The 17,515-nt window shown below is 47.4% G+C and overlaps 1 protein-coding gene and 1 pseudogene across 2 annotated transcripts in view; one reads left to right on the top strand and one right to left on the bottom strand.

Moving 5' to 3' along the window:
• Window positions 1–3,346, top strand: part of LOC311271263 (calpain-2 catalytic subunit-like) — a 12,763-nt pseudogene extending 9,417 nt beyond the window's left edge. The window contains exons 8-17 of the transcript XR_014624909.1: window positions 3–113; window positions 306–342; window positions 844–909; window positions 1,032–1,089; window positions 1,171–1,235; window positions 1,442–1,510; window positions 1,980–2,058; window positions 2,171–2,284; window positions 2,378–2,436; window positions 3,030–3,346. The product of XR_014624909.1 is annotated as a calpain-2 catalytic subunit-like (transcript). The remainder of the gene's footprint in view (window positions 1–2; window positions 114–305; window positions 343–843; window positions 910–1,031; window positions 1,090–1,170; window positions 1,236–1,441; window positions 1,511–1,979; window positions 2,059–2,170; window positions 2,285–2,377; window positions 2,437–3,029) is intronic.
• On the bottom strand, window positions 3,173–17,407 carry aars2 (alanyl-tRNA synthetase 2, mitochondrial (putative)). The gene is made up of 22 exons (XM_084381695.1): window positions 17,063–17,407; window positions 16,482–16,670; window positions 16,240–16,385; window positions 15,814–16,005; window positions 15,566–15,710; window positions 12,256–12,401; window positions 12,065–12,173; window positions 10,319–10,357; window positions 9,964–10,078; window positions 9,028–9,155; window positions 8,723–8,861; window positions 8,416–8,585; window positions 8,213–8,326; window positions 7,682–7,822; window positions 7,460–7,597; window positions 7,283–7,386; window positions 5,567–5,675; window positions 5,146–5,271; window positions 4,937–5,047; window positions 4,433–4,516; window positions 4,186–4,299; window positions 3,173–4,101 (listed from the first exon to the last, which is right to left on the bottom strand). Exons 1-22 carry the CDS (start codon window positions 17,294–17,296, stop codon window positions 3,934–3,936), a joined length of 2,961 nt encoding a protein of 986 aa, XP_084237821.1. The 5' UTR covers window positions 17,297–17,407; the 3' UTR covers window positions 3,173–3,933.
• Window positions 17,408–17,515: the final 108 nt, after the last annotated feature.

Genomic DNA, 17,515 nt, shown 5'->3' with positions numbered 1-17,515 from the left:
AGCCGCTTCTGTCTTCCTCCTGGAGAGTATCTGATCCTGCCGTCCACCTTCGAGCCCAACAAGAATGGAGACTTCTGTGTCCGAGTCTTCAGCGAGAAACAAGCCGACTTTCAGTGAGTTTCATTCACAGTGACGTGTCCAACAGGAGACTGAAGGAGCTGAAGATGACTTCAGATTGTAGAGAGGTCGGAGGTTTGATGACAGCAGCTTCTGGTGGAAGTTAGAGGAACTGCAGCAGCTGTTGTTATTCTTCTAATAATGATGACTTGTGTGTCACATGATGAACACACTGTTTGTTCCTGCAGAGAGCTGGATGACCCGGTCGAGAGCAGAGTGGAGGAGGTGAGAGGACATCATGTGTCGGAGGACGTCTGTGTCTCCTCATTAAACATCTCCAATTTTCCTGCCTCAGTAGCTTTTATCAAACAAAATGTAAAATGTGAAGGGGAATAAATAGGAATAAGAAGAAAAGGGTTAGCATGTCCCATCCAACTAGCATGTTAGCTGTTAGCGGCCCAGCTAACCCTGTGAGTCCTCACTACGTTACTAACGCACAGAAACAAATACTTCATGGAGGTTAGTTTCACTGTGACACCTGCTGCGGTGAGCAGGACGCTCATCTTTGTTTGGATGATTTGACACGTCTGAATTAAATATATATATAATATAATATATGTTTTTCAATAAAAACAGAAAATAAATTTAGAATATCAGAAACTAAACATTTGACTGAATGAAGTTCAGCTGAGACTGAATCACCATTACTGTGACATCACTCTGATAACATGACATCATCACACGTGTCTGTCAGTTAATATGTGGAGGGTTGACTGCCTGTTTCAGATTGAGATTGATGAGGATGACGTGGACGATCGCTTCAGAAGTCTGTTTGGTCAGCTGGCAGGAGGGGTGAGCTGCATCGTAATAATAACAACAACAATAATAATAATAATAATAATAATAATAACAATAATAATAACAACAATAAAAGGTGTTTATCTTGCTGTGTTCGTCTGTGTTTGTGTCTGCAGGACTGTGAGATTTCAGCCTTCGAGCTGCAGAAGATTCTCAACAAAGTGGTGACCAAACGTAAGATTCACACGACCTTCAGACGCTCAGCTGAGCTTCAGCTCACCTGTCAACTGTGTAGTGACTGTTTGTCTCCAACAGGATCTGACATCCAGACCAGCGGCTTCAGCCTTGCGACGTGTCGCAACATGGTCAACCTGCTGGATGTATCCTTCCATCACAGAGCGGCCAGCAGAGTGTTAGCATCAACACATCAATGTGTCATCTGTCAGCAGATGAATCAATCATGTAAAGATGTTTGAAGGAGTGCAGCTGGTTTAAACTCTGACCTGTCCGTTACAAATGATAAAATGATGTTGTTAGTGTGAAGGTCCAAATGCATCAGTGAGCAGCTCCTGAACTCCAGCCACAGAAAGACGGCACTGGTAAATTGGGTCTGGTGGAGTTCAAAGTGCTGTGGACCAAAATCGAGAAGTTCCTGGTGAGTCTCACATCCAGACGTCTGTTCAAAGCCTCTGATTAATGGCTGACTGCTCCTAACAGGCCCGTTTCATGCACAAGGATCAATGTTTAAGTTCGAGATGACGCCCGATGACGTGTCCATTATCAGGGAGCCACATGGAGGTCAGAACCGTCTGACACGTAGTTGACTAACTCCTGATCATGGACAACTGGAGTTTATATCACCTGGCAGAGGAACAAAAATGAGACCAGCAGTAACTCTCGAGTCTGGCTAACAGCTGAAACATCATTAAGGTCCATCAGGTTCTCATGTAATGGAAACGTTCACCGCTCCAGTAAATAGGACGGACCTTAGATACGACTTGGCAATGAGAGATAAACTGCTTTGCTTATCTGTTAGCCAGAGAGCTAACGTTGTTGTCGTCTTGTGACCTGTTGTTGTTGTTGTCATGTTGTTGTTGTCATGGTTGTCGTCTGTGCTGTGACAGAATATCTACCGTGAGAAGGACGTGGATAACTCGGGGACGATGAGCTCCACAGAGATGAGGACGGCTGTGGAGGAAGCTGGTAAAACACAAACACACCCTCCACAATAAAAGCACTGTGACACAATATTAATCAGGATGAGACCTCTGACCTGTGACCTCTGACCTCTGCTGCTGGTGTGTCTGTGTTTCAGGCTTCAGTCTGAACAATGCTCTCCATCAGGTCGTCGTGGCTCGTTACAGCGAAGATCTCATCATCGACTTCGACAACTTTGTGGGCTGCTTGGTTCGTCTGGAGATCATGTTCAGTGAGTCCACACGGTCCTCATGCACCACGCGGTCCTCATGCACCACCCACCATCATGATTATGATGATGATAATGATTGTTTCCTCTCCACAGACACCTTCAACACTATGGACAAAGACAGCTCAGGAACCATCGAGCTCAACCTTCTGGAGGTATGAAGCTTCACACTGTCACTTACTACAGACATGATGATGATGATGACTGTAGATACACATGGAGATGAAGTTCTGTTACAGAGATGTCTACTGAAGTTAGCATGCTAACCAGCTAGCCTCCTAACAGCACTGTGTATCTCAGAGGTATACTATCTATCTCTGACAGCCTGTAGCTTCAGTTCACTGAGTCGAACAAGTCGACAACAGAAACTCACTAAATGTGAAGAAATATTTTGACACATATTTTCATTATAAGAGAAAAATCCACCGTCTGAACTCAAGTTTGTGTCTGTGACTGAACTCAGACGAGCTTCATTCAAACTGGACACAAACTGAGTCACAGGCACCAGAACAGTGTTGGTTGTCTCCACAGTCACCTCTGGTTCGGTCCAAATCATTCCTCAGTTCACAGAGTAACATGTGAAAATATTCCATCTCCACAGTGGAGAGTACAGTGAGCAGCAGTTAGCGGGTATGGCGCCCCCTGTTGTTTTGGAGCTACCTGTGAATTCTGGACGGCTCGGTAACAACACAGAACAAACCTGCACTTTACATCACACTGATTTAACATCAATGTGTTTTTCCTGCAGTGGTTGAATGCGTCTCTGCTCTGAAGAACCAGGACCACCTGATCCTGATCCAGGTCCTGATCCAGGTCCTGATCATAGCAGAAGAAAATGTCCTACATTTGGTGAATGGAGTTGTTGTTGTAATCATGAGTGTGAAACAGAGAGAAAGTCTGACTGATTGATCACTTTATTGATCAGATACAACCAGTTATTACATGTTTATATCGTGATCATAGATCCATACAGAGGCAGTGACATCAGCCAGTAACTCATGTTCTGATTGGTCCAGCAGGCTCTCCTGTGTTCTGATGTGTTCATTAATAAAGACAATAATCAGACTCGTGTGGCTCTGCTGTTTTTAGTTCCAAACATTCTCACCTGATGTCGTCCAATGAGAAGAGCCTGAGTGTAGCCGTGGGCGGGGCTTACAGTCACCTGTACCTTCAGTGTGACATCATGTGACAGGAAGTTGTATCGTTTCAAACACAGTTTTTTTTTAAGGTTCACCTGTTCAAAGAGACCCGACTGGACGTCCTTCAGTCCTGATAGTCTGAGACGACACCTGTCAGTCAGCACTCAGGTGAAAATAAGGACTTTATTCATATTTTCTACACATTTTATGTGAATGTTGAAAAACTGTCTGCAACATTAGCATGTTGACATGGTGTAATGCTAACAAAAATAAATATGAAGCTAACCATTAGCAATGCTAACAGAAGACAGCTGCTTATTAAAGCTTTTCTGATTGGCTGGTAGCAGCAAGAAGCCCCGCCCACCAGTCATACCACACCCCCAGAGCTGACATCTCCTTGGTTCACATCTGTCCTTTAAGTCCCGCCCCCACACTTCCTGTCCAAACAGAAGGCAGTCCTGAGGGTACCTGACCCTCTGATGTCAGAATGATGTCATTTCTCACTTGATGACATCATCGCTGTGTTTTCTGCCGCACAAACTCCTCCGCCCACCTCAGAGCCTCAGTGATGTCACTGCTGCTTCCTGTTCCCTTGGCAACCAGTGCAGAGCCGCCAGCGCTCCCTCCAAGGTGACGACACACCGCCACCGCCCAATCAGAGGCTGAGAGGAATGGCGAGTTCTGAGAGCGAGAGCACAGCCAATTAGAGGCGTCAAATGCAGCACCGCCCACCCCTGATGTCACTGACACGTGTGTCACGGTTACCTTGGGGACCTGGCAGGCACACAGAACCTTCCCAGAATGCCTCTGGTGAGCGAGCAGCATCACGTAACTGCGAGGAGCTGCAGCGCTCAGCTGATTCACCGTCTTCATCACAACCTGACAGGAAACAGCACGACAGCTGTGATGTCACAGTGATGTCATCAGACTACAGACATGTTTCTACACAGGACTGTATGTAAATGATGCAGGTGCATGATGGGAAGTGTAGGCTCCAGCTGTGAGTTCATACCGACAGAGAGTCCGTCTCCACGGCGTCCACCTGCACGTCCTTCCTGCCGTTCTTCTCCAGCAGAGCCTGAGCTCTCACTGCGGCCTGCGCAAAGCATCATGGGAAAACACACAGTCAGAAAACATCCAGCCCAGCGTCTCTGATGGACGCTAGAGCTCCATCTGATCACTTTATTGATCATTTTCCTTCTATAGAATCAATAAAAAATCTAATCAGTCACATCAGGTCTACTGAACAAAACAGGATGTGAGTAATAAACCTGTGAGCCGCTCGTTAGAAGACCTCTGACCTCAGTCTGAACATAGTGTCACGACGCCTTCTGTTTCAGTGAGACTGGAAACTTCAACATTAGCAACCAAAAGGCCAAAACTGAAACCTGGCACCGCGCCTGCTTCATATTATCTGTTTAGTTTTGTGTGTGTGTGTGTGTGTTCAAACTACATACGTGTACAAACAACACAAGTCATAAAAGAGTTTCAGGTGTGTATGTGTGGTTTTGCTCACCTCTCTGGTCTCCAGCTTCCTGACCGTGGTGTTGCTGCTCCTCTGCAGAGCTCGGAGCTGACTCTGCAGCTCTCTGCGCTGCCACTGAGGGACGGGTGTGTTATCTACAGCCTGACAGACAAAGCACAGGGTCGAGTTAACTACAGACACAGCGCAGGGTCACATAGCATGTCTCAGGGGCTGTAGTGCATCATGGGAAGTGTACGTACGTCAGATAGGACTCCGACCTCCTTGGCGAGACGCTGGGCGGAGTCAAGGCTGGTGGGGGCGGAGCCTGAGAGTCTGGCTGACAGAGAGTCCACATCCTGAGACAACACCTGACCCGCCTCCCGAGCCTGAAGGGACCAGGACACATCAGACTGAATATATGTATATAATGTTTATAATGTTTATGTCTATATTGTATATAATGTATCTGTTAATAATGTTTATAATGTTTATTTAAATGCACACAATGTATTCAATATTCATAATGTAAGGTTGATAATGTATATACTATTTATAATGTAGATAGTATATTTAATGTTTAAATGTATATAATGTTTGTATACATGGAGCTAGGCTAAAAGTCTTTGTACTCAGCTAGGCTAACTGTGTTAGCACTGAAACATCGTCATGTGTGGAGCTGACCCGTGTTGCTTCCCGTCCCGTCACCGCGACGACTCGACTGATTCCTTTCACCATCTGTCTCTCAGAAACAATCACCAGATCCTCGATGGCTCCGGTCTGCAGCAGGTGACTGAACACGCACACACGCACACACACACACACACGCACGCACGCACACACACACAGTCAATAAAAAATGTCTTCTTTCATAAATTGAGTGTAAAAGGTAAATCAGTTGAAATGGTGTTAAAATCAGACGATTTGTTCAGCGAGTTGATGTGGTGACTAGTTCAATGGTTGGATTGATGCTCACAGCAGTACTGTCAGTACTGACAGTACTGACAGTACTGTCAGTACAGTACAGTACAGTACAGTACTGTACTGTACTGTCAGTACTGCATCTTAAATCTTCAGTCAGTAGGGCTGGGTATCAATCAATACCGATACCTTCACTTCGATACCGGTTCCTGAACGATACTTATTTCGATACCAATTTTATAATATTAATTCGAACACAAAGAATATTACATAACACATTACAGTACAGATCTTTTTCAACAGATTTACAGTGTTTGATTTGTTTTTTTTCATTGCAGGCAACACAAAACCTTTTTTTTCAGCTTCTGGCCGCTGCAGTATTTGTAAAACAGTGATTTTGGTGTTCACTGTGTGATAACTGAACAGGTCCTTCACTCAACAAAATATAGAGAAATGTCCCACAAAGCAACGTCACATGACCAAACAGCTGTAAGGTAGTAACTGGTCGTGTCTTTGGCAACTTATATGAGGAAAAGCCTCTGTCCTCCTGTCTGTCCCACCGACTCTTCGTCACATTTCTGGCCGAAAAACAGCGTCTGTTCACGTCAAAAAACGTAATCTCACCAACTGTTTGTCAGCCCTCCCGACCGCGGCGCCAGCTTCCTGTGTGACTTACACTCTGGTTCGTCTTTCACGCCGGAGCTGCTCGGCTCTGTGTGAACAACCAATGGCGGAGAACTTGCGAACCGCCGCTGCGGCGATAATGCGGCGTCTGTGTGAAAAGGGCTGGTAACTTGTGGTTGTGAGGGTAACTTGTGACCTTTGCCCGGCAACGGTACGCCGAAATCATTTTCCCGGTTGGCACGTACATTTTTTAAGAGTGAAATACTCGCAGTATAGAGCCCGGCTATTACAATCGAATTTTGCTATTGGCTGAGATGGAGGCCGATGACGTTTTGGAGGCAGTTTACATCACGAGCCACTGTTGGCACAGAGTGACTGGACGTGTCTTAACTGCTCCTGGAGCCCCGCCCACAATCCAGGCATTTTATTAATTTAGATGCACCTCAGCCAAAACCTGGGGGTTTAGTTACACTGTAAGTGCTGAGAGGAGGACGGTCGGTCCGCGCGTCTTGCAGTCAAACACTTCCTGCATGCCACAATCACGTGTAACGTTACAGCCAATCATCGGCAGCATTATCAGATCCTGATCCCGGGATCAACCTCTGGGAACCGAAACTTGGCACCGAAAGACGAGGCATATTTTGATACTCGGTACTACAGACGCATTTCGGTCGGTGCCATAAAAGAACCGAAGTTTGGTACCCAGCCCTATCAGTCAGCGCTGAGCTCAGGTCAGACCTGTCATAACTAACAACATCCAGGACGTCTGCATGTTTAATGTGTTGCTAAGCAACAGTCTCCACACTGTCTGTTGTCTGAGCTTGTGACAGGTGAACAGGTGAGTGTCAGTCTCACGTTCCACAGCAGAGCTCCACAGATGTCCGTCCCTCTGTCTGATCACCCAACAGGTCAGAGACTGACAACCCCACCGACACCACCCGAACAGGGTCCGGATACACCTGCAGACAGACAGGAGGACACACAGTCAGCACACCCGCAGACAGACAGGAGGACAGACAGACTGTGTCTTACCTCGTCGACTGTCCTCAGGCCATCGATGCACCTGGCCGTGTGCAGAGGGAGCTCCTGGCTGTGGACGTTGTGATTGGCTGAGATGATGTCACTGACACACCTTTCTACCTGCTGCAGCTGAGAGACGTCCAGTGAACCCTGAGGACGACCAATCAACAGTCACTTCTGGAGGTTAGTTGGAGGTTAGTTGGAGGTTAGTTGAGTGTTTGCTAATTATTTGACCTTGACACTGAAGTCGAAGCGGAGGCGATCAGCTGACACATGAGATCCTCTCTGCTGGACTGAAGGACCCAAAACTTCCCTCAGAGCGAAGTTAAGGATGTGAGTCGCCGTGTGTTTCACCATACAAGACAACCTGTGGACCTGAGAGACAGCAGCAGAAACATCAACACAGGACCGATTGTCCTGATGTCTTCCTGCGCTGCACATGATTGTCCCGAGGGGGTGAGGACAAACTGAACATGTTTAGGCTCATCACTATAAAGTCACGTGACACTCAGCTGTGTTCAAACACACACAACACTGTTCATGTTGACGTCACACAGATGGTTCCCTCTAACAGAGGCGTCCCACAGGGATCTGAACTTGGACCACTTCTCTTTATAATTATAAGACATTATTTCTCCGGTGAACACGTCCTATGTCCGTTGTTATACAGACGACACTGTGTTGCTCTGTTGGACTGATTCTACACAACAAGCTTTATAAAATCTGTTGATGACACAAACGTGTGCTTGGTTGTTTGGTGTGTACCTGGTCCAGGTGTAGCTGGACCTGGTCTCCGGTCTTCAAGCTGTCAGCTGCAGTCACCTGATGGACCACGTATCCCCCCGCCAGGACTACGGCCTCCACAGGGTACAGGACGTCCTAAGAACACACAGCATGAGTCAGACCTCACCTGGACACACAACAGGTAATCTCCCATGATGCACTTTGCCTGTGACCACTTGGCTGACCTGCAGTCCTTCCCGGGTGAAGTAGCCCTGGTCATGTGACTGCCCGCCCTGCTCAGAGTAGAAGCAGGTTTGATCCAGGATGACGCCGCAGCGCTGCCCCTCAGTGACCTCTGACACCAGAGTCTGACCGTCGTACAGAGCCAGGACTGTCGCACAGCATGCTGGGAACACTGGGAAGAGAACAGCGAGGTCACTGTGATGCTGTGGTTTGATTGGCTGTAGTAGAAACACACTAAATGTATACAGATATCAGCTGGAAATGACACTGACAGGTGTGTTACCTGTCCAGGTGGGACTCAGGTCGTACCGTATCTACCCTGCTCCAGTCTGTACTGATACTTGAGGCGGTCGTCAGTGTGAGGGATAGCGAGACGCTGCAGCTCCGCCAGGCTGAGGACGTCCAACATCACCTGAGACTGAGCACCTGCCTGCAGCTCAGACATCACCTGACAGAGACACACAGGTGTTTGCTCCACTGTAAGTCTTACAGCTCTTCACAATAAAAGTTCAACATAAGCTTTAAACATATTTTAGTACGGTTACACAATAATTACTGACTACATCATACGACAGGTGAGAAACACCAAGAGGATCGTGGGAGTTGACCTTCACCTTCTGGTTCTCTGCCATCAGACGGTCCAGCTCCTGACGGTCCACCTGGACTCCTCGCTCCTCCAACATCAGGTCCACCAGGTCCAGAGGGAAACCCAGGTCCCTGTGCAGAGACCAGGCCACCGAGGCTGAGACACACACACACAAACACACACACACTGAATCAGACAAAGGGTTCTGCAGAACGTTAAAGATCCGCCTGATTCTGAAACTATGACATCATGTAATGAAGCTGCGACATAAAAAATAGAATCTTTTACATTTGAAACATCTGATGTTTAAATCATCTCCAGCTGCTTCAGGTGTTCAGCAGAATGCTGCAACTCTGTTTTACTGTGAAGCTCCAGAAATGTTCTGTGGACCCTTTAATAATCATGTGTTCTACATCTACTGTCAGTACTGTACTGTCGGTACTGCTGTGAGCATCAATCCAACCATTGAACAGAGACTGTCGGTACCGACAGTACAGTACTGACAGTACAGTACCGACAGTACTGACAGTACCGGTACTGCTGTGAGCATGTAGAATAATCATGTGTTCTACACGGGCATCTCTCTGGGCAGGTAAAAGCCACATCAGGATGGTAAATCCAGCAGCTGGTCAGAAGACGATGGAAGGAGCTCAGGAGTGAGACCTCTCCTCGCCTCCTTCTCATCTCTGCTGAATGATGCACATGCTCAGACCTGCAGGACAGTGCTGGCAGGTAGAGACGTTAATGAGCTGAAGCACAGGTGAGACAGAAGTTTGTAAATCGACTCGCAGGTGAAAATGTGAATCATCTGAAACACGTTGATGAAATCATTTAAATTCAAGTGACCGCCTCCTGAAGACCACCAGCAGTGACTGAAACCTTCAGACACACTAAAGACACCTGGTGATGAGGACGTCCCCTCTGGGGGCTGATGGGAGTTGTAATAGCTGAGGGAGGAACTGACCGGGGAAGACTCCATCTTTGTAGTCCCGCCTGTCGAGCGCTCGTCGTATCAGCCTGCTGCCCTGCTGCAGGGACGACAGGAAGTGAGCCTCGTTCTCGTTGATGATGTCCATGATCTGAAAGAACACCAGCTGTCAGTCAACACCTGCTGGTGACAACTTCCTGTTCAGATCACCTGGAGCAGCCTAACGTTTGACATGAAGCTGAAGTCCTGACACTTCAAAATAAGAGTTTCAGTTTTCAAAATAAGAGTCAGTTATCTTTAAAACATTTCCTTCTTTACTTTAAATATCAGCTGATGGTCATGTGATAACAACTAAACCGTCTCCATGACAACGACAGAACACAGTCCTCACCCTGTCGGCCTCCCTCTGGAGCTCCGGATACACATCACCCTGCAACACAGCAGATCAATCAATCAATCAATCACTCAATCAGTGAATCAATCAATCAATCAATCAATCAATCAGTAAATCAATCAACCAATCAATCAGTGAATCAATCAATCAGTGAATCAATCAATCAATCAATCAACCAATCAATCAGTGAATCAATCAATCAATCAGAATCAATCTATCAGAGAATCAGTCAATCAATCAATCAATCAATCAGAGAATCAATCAATCAGTCAATCAATCAATCAGAGAATCAATCAGCCAATCAATCAGAGAATCAATCAATCAATCCATCAGACAATCAGAGAATCAGTCAGAGAATCAGTCAGTCAATCAGTCAGTCAGTATTGATTCATGTCATCTATCAGAAGGGGTAAAGCTGATCTAGGATCAATAAGTGGTTCACTGGAGATGAAACATAACGGAGCATCATCGCTTCATCTCGCTGAAGAAGGACGATGATGAAGGAGAACTGAGCTGAGGACAGAACAAACCCTGATAGGCTCCTGATCGTGTTGTATTGATCGTTATACTGCTACAGATCAATTCTCCTGTGTACGTGTAGCCTCGGTCAGCCTGAGTGTGATAACAGCTCCCAGACTCAGGAGGACAGTTAAGGCCTCTCTTTACAGTCACTGAGGAGCTTCATTCAAACGCCCCGTTCAATGCTGCTGATCAGGGATCAATCATGAGTTGGGTTTAGGGACAGTCGAGTTCAGGTGACGATTCCAGGTTTCCTAGTTTTAGTGAGTCTGACCTGGTTTACATGTTCGTGTCTTTTGAATCCGACTGGGTTTGTACACAACCAAACACTGGATCCAGATGTTGACAGGTCATTCCTCGATGCAACACAGACAGCAGCCCAGCGGCTGCCATCACAGCCTGCCAGTGATTTGGGTCTACAAGACATTTGGAGATTGATGCACCCAGATGGAAGAGATGATCAGTGTTTCTCTTCTCCCCACAATGTCCACACAAGGACTGATTATTTTTAAATTCTCGATCATCAGTGGATTATCCTCTCAGCTCAGATATAATATAATCATTTCAGACCACGCCCCGGTGCTCCTCTGCCCAGCAACATCTTCACAGGCACCTAAAAGCTGGAGATGGCGCCCGAACGCATCCCTACTGAAAGACAACTCGTTCCTCGAGATGATGCGGACTGAAGCATCACTTTGTAAGGAAACAATAGTCAGCAGGACGGCACCTTTTTGATTTGGTGGGATACTTTGAAAGCTGATTGGAGGGGAGCATTATTTCTTATGCCTCCTTCAGAAACAGATTAGCTAATGAAGAGAGTGACGTCTCATGTTCTCGACTGGGGACAGGTCTACACTAAACAAGATAATTGCCACTAAATTTCAATTAAATAAATAAATTATACCATAAAAAAGCTGAATATGCCTCGTTTCGAACCAAACAGGCATATGGGTGAAAGACCTGGCTGCCTACTGGTCTACCGCTTGGCCACACCTCCACCTCCTCTGAGCAGATCAATGAATTAGATCCTTTTATAACGCTCTTTATCCATCACAAGGCGATTTGGATAAACAGAAGTTTGGTAGTTTTTTCGCTGATCTTAATCTCCCACAATTAACTTTTTTGGAAGTGTCAGTCTGGGTGAACTGATCTCTCCCTGTCTGTAAATAACTGATTCATTGATTAGCTGACCTGCCCACAGGGATTATGGGAAATGTATTTTACCAGTATGTGGCTGACGGTAGGAACCAGGCTGGCCAGCGCTCCCTGAGGAGCCTGAAGAACCTCGACACAGAACCGGACCGCCCGCCGCAGGATCCTCCTCAGCACCAACCTGACACACAACAAACAGGTCATCAGCTCTCAGCTGATTGGCCGGCCGCTGCGCTCTGACAGCTGATTGGTGGAGGACTCACTCTGCTCCCGACATGCCTGGATGAACTCCATCAGCGATGCACACGGTCAACGTGCGGACGTGGTCGGCCACCACGCGGTACGCCATGTCCACCCTCCGCTCGTCTGCTGCGCCCGTCCTGCCGCCATACGGCCCCGCCCTCGACCTCTGAGGACACACACATCACCATGACGACAGACAGCCTTCAACCAAACCATCCATCCTTTGTGGAGATAACACAAGCTGCAGTCTGACGAGCAGCTACAACATCATGGTGTGTGTGTGAAGTGTGTAGGTGTGTAGTAGTTGTGTAGTAGTTGTGTAGTAGTTGTGTGTAGTTGTGTAGTAGTTGTGTGTAGTTGTGTAGTAGTTGAGTGTGTGAAGTAGTGTACTGTGTGTTGTGTGTAGTTGTGTGTAGTTGTGTAGTAGTTGTGTAGTAGTTGTGCAGTAGTTGTGTGTAGTTGTGTGTAGTTGTGCAGTAGTTGTGTGTAGTTGTGTGTAGTTGTGTAGTAGTTGTGCAGTAGTTGTGTGTAGTTGTGTAGTAGTTGTGCAGAGTTGTGTACCTGCTGGATGGCGTGCAGCAGAGGTGTGAACAGGTCCGTGTCGTAGTTGTGCAGTAGTTGTGTGTAGTTGTGTAGTAGTTGTGTAGTAGTTGTGTGGTAGTTGTGTGTAGTTGTGTAGTAGTTGTGCAGTAGTTGTGTGTAGTTGTGTAGTAGTTGTGCAGTAGTTGTGTAGTAGTTGTGGTGTAGTTGTGTAGTAGTTGTGTGTAGTTGTGTGTAGTTGTGCAGTAGTTGTGTGTAGTTGTGTGTAGTTGTGCAGTAGTTGTGTGTAGTTGTGTGTAGTTGTGTAGAGTTGTGTACCTGTTGGATGGCGTGCAGCAGAGGTGTGAACAGGTCCGTGTCGTAGTTGTGCAGTAGTTGTGTGTAGTTGTGTGTAGTTGTGTAGTAGTTGTGTAGTAGTTGTGCAGTAGTTGTGTGTAGTTGTGTGTAGTTGTGTGTAGTTGTGGTGTAGTTGTGTGTAGTTGTGTGTAGTTGTGTAGTAGTTGTGCAGTAGTTGTGTGTAGTTGTGTAGAGTTGTGTACCTGTTGGATGGCGTACAGCAGAGGTGTGAACAGGTCCGTGTCGTAGTTGTGCAGTAGTTGTGTGTAGTTGTGTAGTAGTTGTGTAGTAGTTGTGCAGTAGTTGTGTGTAGTTGTGTAGTAGTTGTGTGTAGTTGTGGTGTAGTTGTGTGTAGTTGTGTGTAGTTGTGCAGTAGTTGTGTGTAGTTGTGTGTAGTTGTGTAGTAGTTGTGCAGTAGTTGTGTGTAGTTGTGTAGAGTTGTGTACCTGTTGGATGGCGTGCAGCAGAGGTGTGAACAGGTCCGTGTCGTAGTTGTGCAGTAGTTGTGTGTAGTTGTGTAGTAGTTGTGCAGTAGTTGTGTGTAGTTGTGTGTAGTTGTGTGTAGTTGTGTAGTAGTTGTGCAGTAGTTGTGTAGTAGTTGTGCAGTAGTTGTGTGTAGTTGTGGTGTAGTTGTGTGTAGTTGTGCAGTAGTTGTGTGTAGTTGTGTGTAGTTGTGTAGTAGTTGTGCAGTAGTTGTGTGTAGTTGTGTGTAGTTGTGCAGTAGTTGTGTGTAGTTGTGCAGTAGTTGTGTGTAGTTGTGTGTAGTTGTGTGTAGTTGTGCAGTAGTTGTGTGTAGTTGTGGTGTAGTTGTGTAGTAGTTGTGTGTAGTTGTGTGTAGTTGTGTAGAGTTGTGTGTAGTTGTGGTGTAGTTGTGTAGTAGTTGTGTGTAGTTGTGTGTAGTTGTGTAGTAGTTGTGTGTAGTTGTGTGTAGTTGTGCAGTAGTTGTGCAGTAGTTGTGCAGTAGTTGTATGTAGTTGTGTGTAGTTGTGCAGTAGTTGTGTGTAGTTGTGCAGTAGTTGTGCAGTAGTTGTGTGTAGTTGTGTGTAGTTGTGTAGTAGTTGTGCAGTAGTTGTGTAGTAGTTGTGCAGTAGTTGTGTGTAGTTGTGGTGTAGTTGTGTGTAGTTGTGCAGTAGTTGTGTGTAGTTGTGTGTAGTTGTGTAGTAGTTGTGCAGTAGTTGTGTGTAGTTGTGTGTAGTTGTGCAGTAGTTGTGTGTAGTTGTGCAGTAGTTGTGTGTAGTTGTGTAGTAGTTGTGTGTAGTTGTGTAGTAGTTGTGTGTAGTTGTGTGTAGTTGTGCAGTAGTTGTGTGTAGTTGTGGTGTAGTTGTGTAGTAGTTGTGTGTAGTTGTGTGTAGTTGTGTAGAGTTGTGTGTAGTTGTGGTGTAGTTGTGTAGTAGTTGTGTGTAGTTGTGTGTAGTTGTGTAGTAGTTGTGCAGTAGTTGTGTAGTAGTTGTGCAGTAGTTGTGTGTAGTTGTGTGTAGTTGTGTAGTAGTTGTGCAGTAGTTGTGTAGTAGTTGTGCAGTAGTTGTGTGTAGTTGTGGTGTAGTTGTGTGTAGTTGTGCAGTAGTTGTGTGTAGTTGTGTGTAGTTGTGTAGTAGTTGTGCAGTAGTTGTGTGTAGTTGTGTGTAGTTGTGTAGTAGTTGTGCAGTAGTTGTGTAGTAGTTGTGCAGTAGTTGTGTGTAGTTGTGGTGTAGTTGTGTGTAGTTGTGCAGTAGTTGTGTGTAGTTGTGTGTAGTTGTGTAGTAGTTGTGCAGTAGTTGTGTGTAGTTGTGTGTAGTTGTGCAGTAGTTGTGTGTAGTTGTGCAGTAGTTGTGTGTAGTTGTGTAGTAGTTGTGTGTAGTTGTGTAGTAGTTGTGTGTAGTTGTGTGTAGTTGTGCAGTAGTTGTGTGTAGTTGTGGTGTAGTTGTGTAGTAGTTGTGTGTAGTTGTGTGTAGTTGTGTAGAGTTGTGTGTAGTTGTGGTGTAGTTGTGTAGTAGTTGTGTGTAGTTGTGTGTAGTTGTGTAGTAGTTGTGTGTAGTTGTGTGTAGTTGTGCAGTAGTTGTGCAGTAGTTGTATGTAGTTGTGTGTAGTTGTGCAGTAGTTGTGTGTAGTTGTGCAGTAGTTGTGTGTAGTTGTGTGTAGTTGTGCAGTAGTTGTATGTAGTTGTGTAGTAGTTGTGCAGTAGTTGTGTGTAGTTGTGTAGAGTTGTGTACCTGTTGGATGGCGTGCAGCAGAGGTGTGAACAGGTCCGTGTCGTAGTTGTGCAGTAGTTGTGCAGTAGTTGTGTGTAGTTGTGCAGTAGTTGTGTGTAGTTGTGTAGAGTTGTGTACCTGCTGGATGGCGTGCAGCAGAGGTGTGAACAGGTCCGTGTCGTAGTTGTGCAGTAGTTGTGCAGTAGTTGTGTGTAGTTGTGTGTAGTTGTGTGTAGTTGTGTGTAGTTGTGCAGTAGTTGTGTGTAGTTGTGCAGTAGTTGTGTACCTGCTGGATGGCGTGCAGCAGAGGTGTGAACAGGTCCGTGTCGTAGTTGGACCTCTTGCCCTGCAGGACGCTCACCAGTCTCTCCAGTCCCATCCCAGTGTCCACACTGAACTGGGGCAGTGTCCGCAGACTGTGGTCCACCTCCCTGACATACACACACACACACACACACACACACACACACACACACAGTTACACTGGGAGCTCACCAGTCCAGACTGGTTCCGTGGTCCAGTGTGTGTGTGGACCTGTTGTACTGCATGAAGACCAGGTTCCAGATCTCCACCACGTCAGGACTGTCGGCGTTGACGAGCGCCGCTGCGTCTCGTCCTCCCACGTGGTCGTAGTGGATCTCAGTACAGGGCCCGCACGGACCACAGTCCCCCATCTCCCAGAAGTTCTCCTTCAGCCCAAATGGCTGGAGGCGAGCAGGAGGAACTCTGAGGAGGAGGAAGAGAAGGAGGAGGAGGAGGAGGAGGAGGAAGAGAAGGAGAAGGAGGAGGAGGAGGAGGAAGAGGAGGAGGAGAAGGAGGAGGAAGAGAAGGAGGAGGAGGAGGAGGAGGAGAAGGAGGAGGAGGAGGAGGAGGAGGAGGAGGAGGAGGAGGAGAGCGACATCAGCCACAGAGCCTCCCACACCTGAACAGGTAAACAGTGATCAGGTAAACAGGAAGTACCCGATGTCCAGCCAGATGTTTCTCGTCTCCTCATCAGCTGGGAGATGTGACGCTGCGTCTCCTCCAAAATAAGACACATACAGTCTGTCTGCAGGTATCCCATAATGCTCTGTGAGGAGGCTCCACGCCATGCTGCACGCCTCCTCCTGCACACACACACACACACACACACACACACACACGTGACGCCATCATGACGTCAGAGCAGAGTAAACAGGAAGTGTCTCCCTCCTCCTCCTCACCTTGAAGTAGTCTCCAAACGACCAGTTTCCCAGCATCTCGAAGAAGGTGTGGTGGTGCTGGTCCCGGCCCACGTCCTCCAGGTCGTTGTGTTTACCGCCGGCTCGCACGCACTTCTGACTGTTGACCACGCGGCGGTATGAAGACATCTCACTGCGGGGGTCCACTGTCCCCAGGAGGACGGGCTTAAACTGAAACACAGTCCGGCACAAACACTGACAGACTGCTCGGCTCACCTGAACCGGGTCAGACTGAGTCAACCCAACCCTGAACACATGAACCTGATCCAGACCCCCTCAGACCGGAACACATTTAAACTGACAACATCAACTTTAATAAATCTGTCACTGAAGAAAGACGGTCTGACGTCACTAACACATGTCCAGTCTGACGTCACTAACACATGTCCAATCACCACACAGAACACCGACATGAACATTAAACAATGACCGGGGTCACTTTGACAGCACGTGCTCTTATTTTGAAATCGCTAGCTAACAGCCGCTAGCTTGTCGCAGGTGTTGGAGCGGAACAGACTGGACCGGCACGGTCCGGGCACAGACCGGGCTGGGTCCGAACTGACCTGGTTCATGCCGGCGTTGACGAACAGCAGGCTGGGGTCTCCTCTGGGCCGGACCGGGGAGGACGGGACCAGCCGGTGTCCGTGTTTCTGCCGGAAGAAGTCCAGGAAGGTGCTGCGGACCAGAGCCGCGGGCAGCTCCGGAGGGGAGCCGCTGAAGGAGCGAGCTGAGCGGGCAGAGAGGCGGCCCGGCGGCCCGCTGAGCAGCCGCAGCCTCCGGTGAAGCAGTCGGAACATCCGGATTGTGATCAGACAGAACCGAAGACAGAACCGGACTGGGGAACCATGCTGACCTACACACGGTAAACAGGTTATGACAGGTTATGATGCGCATGCGCACTCCGAGCTGTCTTCTTTGAATGTGACGCTGAGCAGAGGGAGCTGCACCGCCCCCTGCTGCTCACACTGCTCAGTCCTCCTGTGACTCACGGATCGATCATACTATCGATTATATCA

This window comes from Pagrus pagrus (genome assembly GCF_965226575.1).
Source record: "Pagrus pagrus genome assembly, chromosome: 2".
NCBI lineage: Eukaryota > Metazoa > Chordata > Actinopteri > Spariformes > Sparidae > Pagrus > Pagrus pagrus.
The sequence above is the reverse complement of the archived record's forward strand: the minus strand, read 5'-3'. Positions and strand labels throughout refer to the sequence as shown.

Bases quoted from the DNA above. Each gene is read 5' to 3' on its own strand.
- aars2 (XM_084381695.1), bottom strand. From the start codon at position 17,296: ATGTTCCGACTGCTTCACCGGAGGCTGCGGCTGCTCAGCGGGCCGCCG. The intron at 15,711-15,813 runs GTCCACACACAC...TGTGTATGTCAG, and splicing joins GTCTTCATGCAGTACAACAG to GGAGGTGGACCACAGTCTGC. The intron at 5,048-5,145 runs GTACGTACACTT...TTTGTCTGTCAG, and splicing joins AGGTCGGAGTCCTATCTGAC to GCTGTAGATAACACACCCGT.